This window comes from Perna viridis, chromosome 6 (assembly GCF_037379345.1).
Source record: "Perna viridis isolate PV_CMFRI_1.1 ecotype Kerala chromosome 6, ASM3737934v1, whole genome shotgun sequence".
NCBI lineage: Eukaryota > Metazoa > Mollusca > Bivalvia > Mytilida > Mytilidae > Perna > Perna viridis.
In genome coordinates, this window is record NC_142450.1 from 1,729,165 (window position 1) to 1,740,691 (window position 11,527).

Genomic DNA, 11,527 nt, shown 5'->3' on the forward strand with positions numbered 1-11,527 from the left:
TCTATTAGAGGGTCCAAAAATCTATATAGTGTAAGCTGTGAGTTTTTCAGTAACATGCAGTTGATGGCTTTATGTGTTTAATAAGGATATTGTCTCATTAGTACTTTTTTTCAGAACCATAATGACCCCCCCCCCCCCCACGAAGATGATTAAGGGTTACCTTGTAAATAAACAGAATTACACACTAAAGCCTGGCCTACAGAGAAAAGCCAAAGCATGAAAACCAAAGCAATAAGAACATTATAAAGGTAGTAGATGAACTCCGTTGCTTCAAAAGGGCAAGAAATTTTCTCCCCCAACAGCATTTGTCATGATGTCCATGGGGATAAGGTACAAGACATCTGTATTTATGATTTATATTTTCAGGACAAGAGAAGATCTATCAAGCCAAAGATGAAGGAGTTTGTACAGGGTTGACTGGAGGAAAAGTGCTACATTTGAAAGCAGGCTGCCCAGTAATGCTAATCGTTAATTTGTCTGATCATCTTGTAAATCGACTGACTGGAAGAGTTACTAAAACCAGTAATGACAGTGTTGAAGTTTTTTTTTTAAACTGTTAAGCAGAATGTTACAATAAAACCATTCTCATTTACAAAATACGGTGCAAAGCTTAAGAGAGATGTAGACAGTAGAGTGCAGATTCCACTGAAGCTAGCTTTTGCATGACAATTCACAAAGCTCAAGGCATGACAATTGAAAGAGTGATTTTGAATTGTAAAAATATGTTTCAGTACGGGCAGCTTGTTGTCGGCTTAAGTAGGGCATGTAGGAAGAAAGGCTTACAAGTAAAACATTTCACAAAAAATCTGTTGCAGAAACCACCACCTTTCCTGAAAGACTTTTTCAATAACAGAACACCAATACCAGTCCATGACTACCTTGCTTGTGTTAATACTAGTGAGTTTAGTTATTCTGATTTACCAAATGTCAGTGGTACAAATGTAAACATACTTTCTGAACCTCAGGAGCTAACAAGTGAAGATGAACTTGACCTTATTGAAGCAATCAGTCACATTGAAACCAACTTAGCACAGACAAAATTTGGTAATGAAATGCCAAAAGATTTACTCGTCACTAAATTACTTGACGAAATTAATTTTGGGGGTGCTGAAACAGAGCAACAAAAGTGTGAGAATGATTAAATATCTGCAAGATAATTTACAAAATACTCAGAACTTTGCACAATACTTCTGGGACAAACTATACCCCATTAAAGACAAATTAGTACAAGCTGAACATATTTCCAACAAATCATTAACATAATTTTAAAAACAGTACAGCAAATTAGTTGCAGATGAAGCCTACAAGATGCGGGTCAGACATTTGTTTGGTCAAAACCCTACTTCCAACCAAAGAAATGTAATATTCAAGTTTACATCTATGTTAAGAAAGCAAATGTTGGAAATTGAGTCTGGACCTATAAAAAAGGATGCACGTGAAAAGGCCGAAAGACAGAGAGGTCACATTTTTGATGAATCAGTAGGAGGCCATGGGAAAATAAGGTATATTGCTGGTTGGTGCATATATAAAGAAGAATAGGAAAAAGAAGATACTCAGCATAATGTATAACAGAAAGGAAGTTAAGAAAATGGAAGAACTGATAACAGAAAAAAATGATCCTGGAACATCTTGAGTCAAGTGAAATGGAGCTAGAACATTCAATTGAAAAAGACACTCTAGAAGAAATTACTAGGAGGCAAAACATAAGGAAAGGCCTAAAAAATGTCACTGATGAATGCTCAGACTTTTTCAAGAAACTAGACAAGAAAATAAGACTTCGACAAACAGAGGCAAATCTAGATCTCTATGGTACAAATTTTTCATCATTTTTAAAAAACTGAACTGAAAAATGATAAATCTTTGAATTCTGAATGGAGAATTTTTTTTTCGAAGTTCAACGGCAAAAGAAAAGATATACTGACAATACAGAATAATATTTTAGGACAACTGTTTGAAAGAGTAATCAAGGGAACCAAGGTTATAGCGGTAATCAAAAGAATGTAATCCAGGGACAAAGACCAGACATGGAAAACAGACATACACAACAAAGAACATAAAGTAACTAAAATCATACATACAAAGTAACAAAAGTAAATGAGCAACTCGGACTCCACTAAAAACTGGCAGCATGGACCAGGTGCACCGGTAGGGTAAGCGTCTTCTGCTTTTCTAGAAACACCCGCCGAGTTGCTCATAAAAAGTCAAATCCGGGGTAGACAAACGAGGAAAGGAAAACTATGACCCGTTGAATAAATCAGTTTTCAGGGTGTTGATGGATACACCATAACGATCCACGAGTTCATGATGACGACCATAAAACTTCTGTAGTGATGACTTCAATCTTGTAGCAACATAACCCTGTTCCAGAAGCCTATTTGTTAGAGTTCTAGCGCGATACAAAATGTCTGCGTAGTTTCGGCAAGCTCTGGCATAACGTATGAGTTGTGATATGAACACTCCATACGCAGGAGCCGAAGGGATGTTGCCACAGATGAAAGGAAAGTTGACAATTCTGAATGAAAAGTCATCACGTTTGTCGTAAAGTTTGGTCAATAGTTTTCCTTTACCATCGATTTCTAAGTGTAGGTCAAGATATGAGGCTGAATCCACAGTGTCTGTAGTATCTTTTATCTCAAGTTCTTTTGGGTAGATGCGATGTATCAAATCCCCGAAATTAGGATTGTTTAAAGATAACACGTCATCTATATAGCGGAAACTGAGATTGAAGGATCTAGCCAAACAATATTCTTTCTTTCTGATCAGATCAGCTATAAAGTCAGCCTCATAAATGTGAAGGAATAGGTCAGCAAGTAAAGGAGCACAATTTGTTCCCATTGGAATGCCGCCGTTTGTTGAAAAACAAGTCCAGGGCCGAATATTTTTAAGTTATACAGTAAGGTCATATATATATATATATATATAGCATTGAAATTTCACAAATAATTATACAATTTATATGTAACATGATTGTAATGTTGTACCTCATCAAATGATGTATGATCCCATTATATTAAAAATGTAAGCAATGTTATATTTGCAGCAGGCCAAGTTTACGAGCTTATTCCATCTACGCCAGGGACTTACAACCTTACGACTTTTCACAGTGCGCCGGAGAGTTGCATCCTGTTCTGAAAATGACTTCTTGCCAATTTAAAATGCAAACTTACCCAATTTTACCTTAACTCAAATCATCTGAACACACATCATTTGAATAAAGTAGTTACTCATTTCAGGCATAAAGCTTAAAATTACAATTTAAACATTAGCACCTGTATATGGTATTTTTACCAACTGCAGTAGATATCTATAAACAACAAGAAAAAAAACATGAACGGTTACTCCTCAACACGAATGATAAACCAAAGGTAGTACTGTCTAAAGAACATAGATAGAGGTATCAATTTTCACAGGTTTAATATGATTGTTTACAAAAATGGTGGATACAATATAGAAGTTGCAATCATATTATGTAAATTACCAAGTATAGCATTTAGAATGATCCCCAGTTAATACAAGGAGTAAAAAGGAATCAAGCACCAACAGATAATGCAAGACTACTTTATATCAGACATCTCTGTGTAAAAATAAAGTGTTAGTTGTAGTAAGAATCAGACAAAATAAAAAAAATCAGAAACATGCCAGTCAAAAATCTAACGATCTGACAATACAATTTCACTTAAATATGCTTCCTATATTTAAAAAAATCATTATTTGATCTCTGCATCTATAAATTTGCTCACATATTTTCCAACAATGTTTTGGCATCAAAATAAGAGCATTATATCTTTTTTCCTCCTGGATATCTCAACAAATATTACTTTATTGTTCTCTCATACCCAGTCATGTTGAACATTGAAAAATAATGAATGTTTTGTTTTACTGCTGAACAGTATAAACTTGTATTCTGTTACTTATAAAATTTATATTAAGATGGCTAGGCATAGGCACCAACTACAAAAGAAACAAATATATATATAAATATAAGCATGTATTCATATATTGTTACAATACATAGACATTAGGTATAAAATAAATCAAATTAATAACTTTGAACATGAAATATGAAATCATTTAATGGAAATTTACAGATCTTCTGATATTACAATTATACATGTTATACGAAATTCATTTAAAACAATAAGATAAGGAATAGTATAAAACATATCGTACCATCAGTGTGACGAAGTGAATTAGCGTAATGGATTTACATCATCTCTAAATACACAGATCCAATATAATCCTATATAAAAGAAATCCTATGTCTTACTGTTCAACAAAACAAGCATTTACAGAATAAACAATTCAGATTAAATAAACATTAACACTTTATATTCGGTAGCAATATTTATACAAAGTACTACATAAGACCTTTAGCCATTACTATTGAAATACATAAAGCATTTATCTTGCTAAATTAAAATCCAGAAATTACTTTACAATAAAGTTACAAAAGTTCAAAATAAGTACTTACAATCACAGTAACAGTATATTCCAGAAAATAGTAGTTTATCAAACAGATCCAAAAAAGGCACTGATACAAGTTTTAAAAATGCACAGTTTATAAAGCAAATACAAAAACCAGATAGAACTAGATATTTGACATAAGACTACTCAAATTGTCTTAATATTAAAAATAGAAAAACTGACAATGTCTATATATGGTTGTAACCTTGAGGTTTATAAAAATAGCCAAAAAGTATTCCCAAATAAGGATAAACAGAAGACAGGTTAAAGTGTTCTAATTAGAATAACACTAAACATACAGAGTGAAAAACAAAGATGAAAACACCTCACTAACTCAGTCAACAACGACCAAGTTTACCTGCAACTAAATGTAGTATTAATGATCTATGTGATATAAAATAATAAAGTAATTAGATTGCTGAAATAAAGATAAGAATGATTAATTTACAAATCATATATAATAATCATAATCATTCTGAAATATGATAAAACAATTAATTGTCAAAAAAAGAACACATATGTATGATAATATACATGTACATGTATGTACATATAGAGGCTGCAAATTCAAAGTTTAGTTAATAATCTGAAATGGCTTTGGAGTTTATGGCTTTCTCTATTGGTATCAATACCCTCACTCAAGCAACTTAACGATCCACGTACTGCTGAAAATTTTACTAATGCTAAAAGAGAACCTACCTGATGTTCTCTACTTGCAAATGGACAACTGTGCCAGGGAAAACAAAAACAGGTAAAAACCTTCTTTAGATTGTGATGTACTAATTGATTTCCTTTGTGGAGCAGTTGTCAAATATTTCAATGAGTACCAAATGTCATACCACAAAAACATGGTTTGGGCAGATTTAAATGATCTTAGCCCTTATATTTTAGTAGTTCCAGGCCAGAAATTTCATAGATAGTTTTTTTATGAAGTAAGCAGTTGGTGTCCATATTAAAAATATTGTATTAACTGTTAGTTTTATTTCCCAAAATAATGAATTTTCAGTGATTGTTTTACAATTTCAGATACGTCTTGGCTTTTTTATCACTTCTTGTTGAGAGTAAAATTTTTAAGAACATTAAAGTCTCTTTCCTTATGGTAGGACATACCCATGAAGACATAGACCAAGTCTTTTCAAGGTATGCAGATACAACAAATAAACAGATTCAGCAATTATATTAATATTGAAAAAAATGACTGTAGGTTGTTCGATCATCAACATTTTTATATTAAGTGGCAAATTAGAAGGTTATACCTTATTATGCTTGTTACTTTCTGGAGTAATTGATATCTTTATGTATCTTATATTGAAAAAGTCATATGTGTACTTATGTACCAGCTGTCGTTTGAATTTTGATCGTAGGGTTTTGGGGTTTTTGACCATTAAAGATCAAAATACCTTATGTCGCCAGTATATCACACGAACTTCCCTACTATTTCTGAACACTACACAAAAATATAGTCAAATGTAAGTTCTTTTATATTATTCAACACCTTTGTTATAACCTGCAAATATGTTTCTTGCAATTATTCAGCTCAGTAATATTCTATTATTTCTGCAAATAAAATCAAAATCTAGTTTACAAATCAACTGATGATTTTAGGAACTCTTTTTTGGCCCTGAAAGATATTTAGTAATAATTTTGCATTTAGGGAATTCAGTTCTTGCAGCAATGTGTCAAAAGCATTAAATGTGTTAAGCATATCCCATTTAACACACTTATCAGTCAAATTCTTCACCCTATCATTAATATTTTACAATTGATAAGTCAAGATAAAGATTTTATTATTATTATTTTTTTAAGAGCTGTGATTTAAATCAAGTAAAAATTGCAGGAAAATTCAAAAATGATAAAAGTGTCTAGTTTTTGAAAATCTTATGTTCATAATGGAAATTATTTTCTTAAGCTGAAATAGGTGTTATTTTTTATTTGAGTATAACTACACTGTAGGATAAAGAGTCTGTTAATATAGGTTTCATTGTAAATGGACAGGTTTAAAAACTTGGGAAAAAGTGAAATGTAATAAAATTTGGAAATGTGTCTGAAGTTGGATCAGTATTATGGTTTGACTTTAAGTTTATACATATTCATAAAAAATAGTTCTAAATAATTTGACAAATTTAAGTGTATGCTCACAATTTTATTTTACATCATGTAATCTTTAAAATTTGTGTTTATGATACAATTTTCACAAATATCTTAAAACATTTACTTCTAACAGCACTTTGATGATTTCAGATTCTCAGTTTGGTTGAATAAGCATTCTGCAATGAGTTTACCAAGTTTAACAAAAGCATTTGAGAAATGTTACCAACCAAATCATATTGCAATAGAAACAACTGATGTATTGGATATAACAGGATGGTTAAAGGTAAAGTATCACATAATAGTTCGGAAATTTGCAAAAATAAAATATCAAATCCTACACAGCTTACATTGGTCTTTGCCATTCCAAGCACTATTAAGAGAATGGCAGTCAAAGGCAGGCTCTAAATGGCCATAAAATAATACTGAAAATCAATCATAAATGTTGAAAGATATAATTGTGAATTTGAAGACTTGAATTCATCACAAATGAGAAAGCATAAAGACTTTGGGTAATTTCTACATTGGAAGAAAAAAATGCCTTTAACTTACTAAATTTCAGATCTTTTGTCAATTTTGTATTTTTTTTTTTTTGGTCTCTTTCGGGTCATATTTTTGGCCATGAAATGATGTCCACACCCAAGGAACAAATGCATTTAGTGAATACATTTATCTTACATAGGTTATAATAAGTGAAAATGTAAAGTTGTTATTTGCGTATGGAAATAATTTCTTGGCATGAACATGTCAGAAAAAGCAACAAAATTTACAATTCTCAGCAGTTTTTGTTAAATGATGTATGATTGTAGCAACACTATGATGTCTTTACAATGACCTAAAGCCTCATATCCTTATGTTATGAAAAATTCTAATGTTATTACAACAAAGTTTTAGGCAATATTCAAACCCTAATGCTCATACACCTAAGCTTTAAAAATGTGAATATCATGACCAATCAAACTTTATTTTGTGGAAATAACTGTTAATACTACTCATTGAGTTTTGATTGAATTCCTTAAGATGTCAGAAAAATTCTAGATCACAGACTATTTTTCACCTAAAATAATGGTAACTTGGGACTCTGTATTATTTACCATATATTGCACTTTAAGTCTACATTACTAAAACATTGTAGATATTTGTCTTTTTTAACCTCTTGAAATATTTATGGTATTTACTATTATAACAAGTTGCTTTTTTAGAACTTTATAAACCCAATAAAAGGTCATTCTCAACCTCATGCGTTTAAGATTGTTCCTGGAGATAGGGGAAAAGCTATGTTCTTTTACAAGAGATGGACAAATGACAAGATCTGTATTCTACATGCTAATAAGTCCAAGTATGGTTGTTCAGATTGAAAATGAAATGAAGTAGCCATATAGAAATGAAATAGATTTCTTTTAAACAACTAGCTCATGTCATATTCTATGTCGAGAGGATAAGCAAAGAACAGTTTATACAACTATTTTTCACTGCTATTAATGAGAAAAAATAATCCTTAGAAAAAATGATACAAGCAGAAATTAATATATCAAAATAAATGTGATTTTAGTTACTTTATGTTCTTTGTTGTGTATGTCTGTTTTCCATGTCTGGTCTTTGTCCCTGGATTACATTCTTTTGATTACCGCTATAACCTTTGTTCCCTTGATTACTCTCTTACAGACTTGGTTGAAATGCACTGGGGTGGAACAGACCCTACTGAAATCAATTCCAGGTGGTTACCCAGACCACCTTCTCATGAATGATGACAAAATAGATGTGGATCGGCTGAAGACTGACATTGAGAAGGTAGACAAACAGTATGGGTGCAACCAGGATGGTTGGTGGTTGTCGTTCTTTGCGGAGACGGGTAAGCCACCAGAAGCATTTTAACTATGGCAATTGATATATCATAACAACAATTTTCAAATTAAACTGATTAACTTAATGTATTATAACTGGTAAGGTCATATAACGAAAATGGATACAGTGAATATGTCAAATAGACAACCCCACCTGGTTGAAAAATATCAGCTTCAGTGCACTGATGGATCTTTATTGAGTATTGAGGAACTCTCACATTACAGGGTTGACCCTATATACTCCAGCAACATCGAAGTAAAATTGAAAGTGAAAACAAAACAATACATACAGAAGCCAGAAATTCCTGACTTGGGACAGGGGTGCAAAAAATGTGGCAAGGTTATAATACTTTTGTGTAATCACAACCCTCCCCTTTTAAATCTGACTATTGTGGAAAAGTATCACACAATTGAATACACCAAAAAATCAGTTGAAAATGTCTAAGTTTAATTATGTCTAATGTTTAAATAGAATCTTTTGTCAAATTTATTTTGTTTTTAGCAAATACAGTTTGTTGTAAGTACTGGCTATGTATTTGAATAAAAATATTCACTGACATCAAAAGAACTAGTTAAGCTGGATGTTTTTCCTTCATAAATAAACATATTTAGCAAATAGTTCCTGATGTTAAGCAATATATGGCAACAGATGCCCTTAAATACTAACTGGTTATACATTGCAAATTGACCCAAAGTATTAGAAACTATCTGCTATATTATATACTTTTCAAATTATTTTTTTCTTGATCATTCCTGTATAAGTAAAGAAAAAAATATACACAACTTCTCTATGACGTCGCATTCTTAATATTGAATTGAGGCGGTCCATAAAATTTCTTACTGGTCAATATAACCTTATGTGGACTGCCAGATGTATCTAAAAAAAACAAATGTAAATATAAGTTTTCTAAGTTCAATTAAACAAAAAAGATTTTTTTAGTAGCGAGAATTCATAACCAATTTGATCAAGAGACTCCTGATACCTGGGCACTAGAAGAACTAAAAATTTCCAAAGAACAATTTAGGTAATCTAACAATAAGGTAAAGAAATTTTTATATGTCAGTCTGTAATAAAGTGAAGTAAAACACTTCATACCATTCTAAATTAAGTGTTAACGATTTTAGATGTAATCATGGTTCTGGAATGTTCCGTTTAGAAATTTAAGCTTATAAATAGCTTTTCAAAGGAGCATGATACAAACACAGCCATTTACTCAATCAACTATGTCTTTTAGAGGATGAGGTATAAAGGGATCCATGAATGCTGCTCTGAGTATAGCTTTTTACTGTTTTATTATCTTTGTGTTTACACTTGTTTTCTGAATGAAAGTACCCATTTTCACTACTGAATATATATGGAATATTACCCCATCTCTACATTCATTAACATTGACATTGTTAAGAGCTATGAACATATTCTCTTTGTAATCCTGTTGTATGATTGAGCTTACCCATAACCTTGATTCTCTTGTTCTTTATATCAACAAATCTTTTCATGATGTGTAAACAATATGTAAATAAGCTCTTTGGTAGAAATCATTTTATTGATAAATGAATTCTCAAACTTCTAATCAGAAAAATCTGAAATCTTTTATTTATAATTTCCGTAATGGTATTAATTCAATGTGGATCCTGAAAAATTCGAAAGATCTTTTGGAGACAATCAGTTCAAGACTATTATCTGAATATAATATCATTAAAACCTATGATTTTTCAACACTGTATACTTCTATTCCCCATACTCAGTTAAAATCCCGACTTAAATACATTATACATCGTTGTTTTTCCAAAAAAGATGGTACACCTAGATACAAATATATAGTTCTTGGTAGAGATTCCTCATACTTTGTAAGAAATTATTCCAAATCATCTTCCAAATATCCAGAGGAAGATGTTTACAAAATGCTGGAATTTTTAATCGACAACATATTTGTCCAGTGTGGTGGACGTGTCTTTCAACAAACGGTCGGCATTCCAATGGGAACAAATTGTGCCCCTTTATTAGCTGACCTATTCCTTCACTCTTATGAGGCTGACTTTATAGCTGATCTGATCAGAAAGAAAGAATATCGTTTGGCTAGATCCTTCAATCTCAGTTTCCGCTATATAGATGACGTATTATCTTTAAACAATCCTAATTTCGGGGATTTGATACATCGCATCTACCCAAAAGAACTTGAGATAAAGGACACTACAGACACTGTGAAGTCAGCCTGATATCTTGACTTCAATGACCCACTTTGAACCAATAAATATTAATGATACCACAGTACCAAACCAGCTTAAACAAAAAGAAGTGTTCCTAAAAAGAGAACCAACCAAATAGTAAAGTAAGCAGCCCAGTTACAAATTATATCTGATTATATATTAAACACAAAACTGTATGTGATGAATTACTCCCTGCCTGGTTTTTAGACAAAACCATACTTGATGGTTATGAAAAGTCATACTCCTTCATTTCAATTATTTTTGATCATCTTTATATTTCAGATAACACTTGGTAAAAGTCTTCTGAAAATACCTGTGGTAGATGAAGAGCGAATGGAGGGAAACTTCACACTTACAAATTGTGCAAGATATGCTGGAGAGTGGCCACAACTTTGTAAAGTTTTAAAGAATGAAGACGTATTTTACACTGTTAACTGGTACAAGGGGTATAGAACTGGCCCATGGACTCCTTGTACCAAATCTGTCATTGGTTTAAGAGGAAAAAGAGAGCCATGGACTGAAGTGATTAACAAACAGGACATTTGGCATTTTCGGGTTCAGTTGACTACTAAAAATAAATTACCATTAAAGATAAAAGAAAAGATAGAAAATTACACCGATTTTTGAAGATTTTTGAAATATTGTTACAACACATGTATTTTTTTATAATTGATAATTTTCAATTACTTCAGTATTGATTGTATATTTGCATTACATTGATTTTGCTGTTTCCAATCATTTTTTTTTAACAATAGATGTGAATAGAGTCATGGTACACTTGGCCACTCTCCAGCATATCTTGCACAATTTATAATTAATTTAAATGGTATAATTTTACCTTCTATGTGTTTGTGATCATTGAGTTCTTTTCTTTTTTTTTTATTTATGTATGTATACTCTAATTTTATATTCACCGTTAAGCG

The 11,527-nt window shown here is 31.6% G+C and overlaps 1 protein-coding gene across 1 annotated transcript; it reads left to right on the forward strand.

The window, feature by feature from the left end:
* Positions 1-1,308: 1,308 nt before the first annotated feature.
* LOC148613181 (uncharacterized) lies at positions 1,309-11,231 on the forward strand. Its single transcript, XM_088586265.1, has 8 exons — positions 1,309-1,502; positions 5,060-5,215; positions 5,491-5,604; positions 6,706-6,838; positions 7,755-7,864; positions 8,220-8,404; positions 9,632-9,639; positions 10,887-11,231. The coding sequence occupies exons 1-8, from the start codon at positions 1,309-1,311 to the stop codon at positions 11,229-11,231; spliced, it is 1,245 nt and encodes a 414-aa protein (XP_088442391.1).
* The last annotated feature ends 296 nt before the right edge of the window (positions 11,232-11,527 follow it).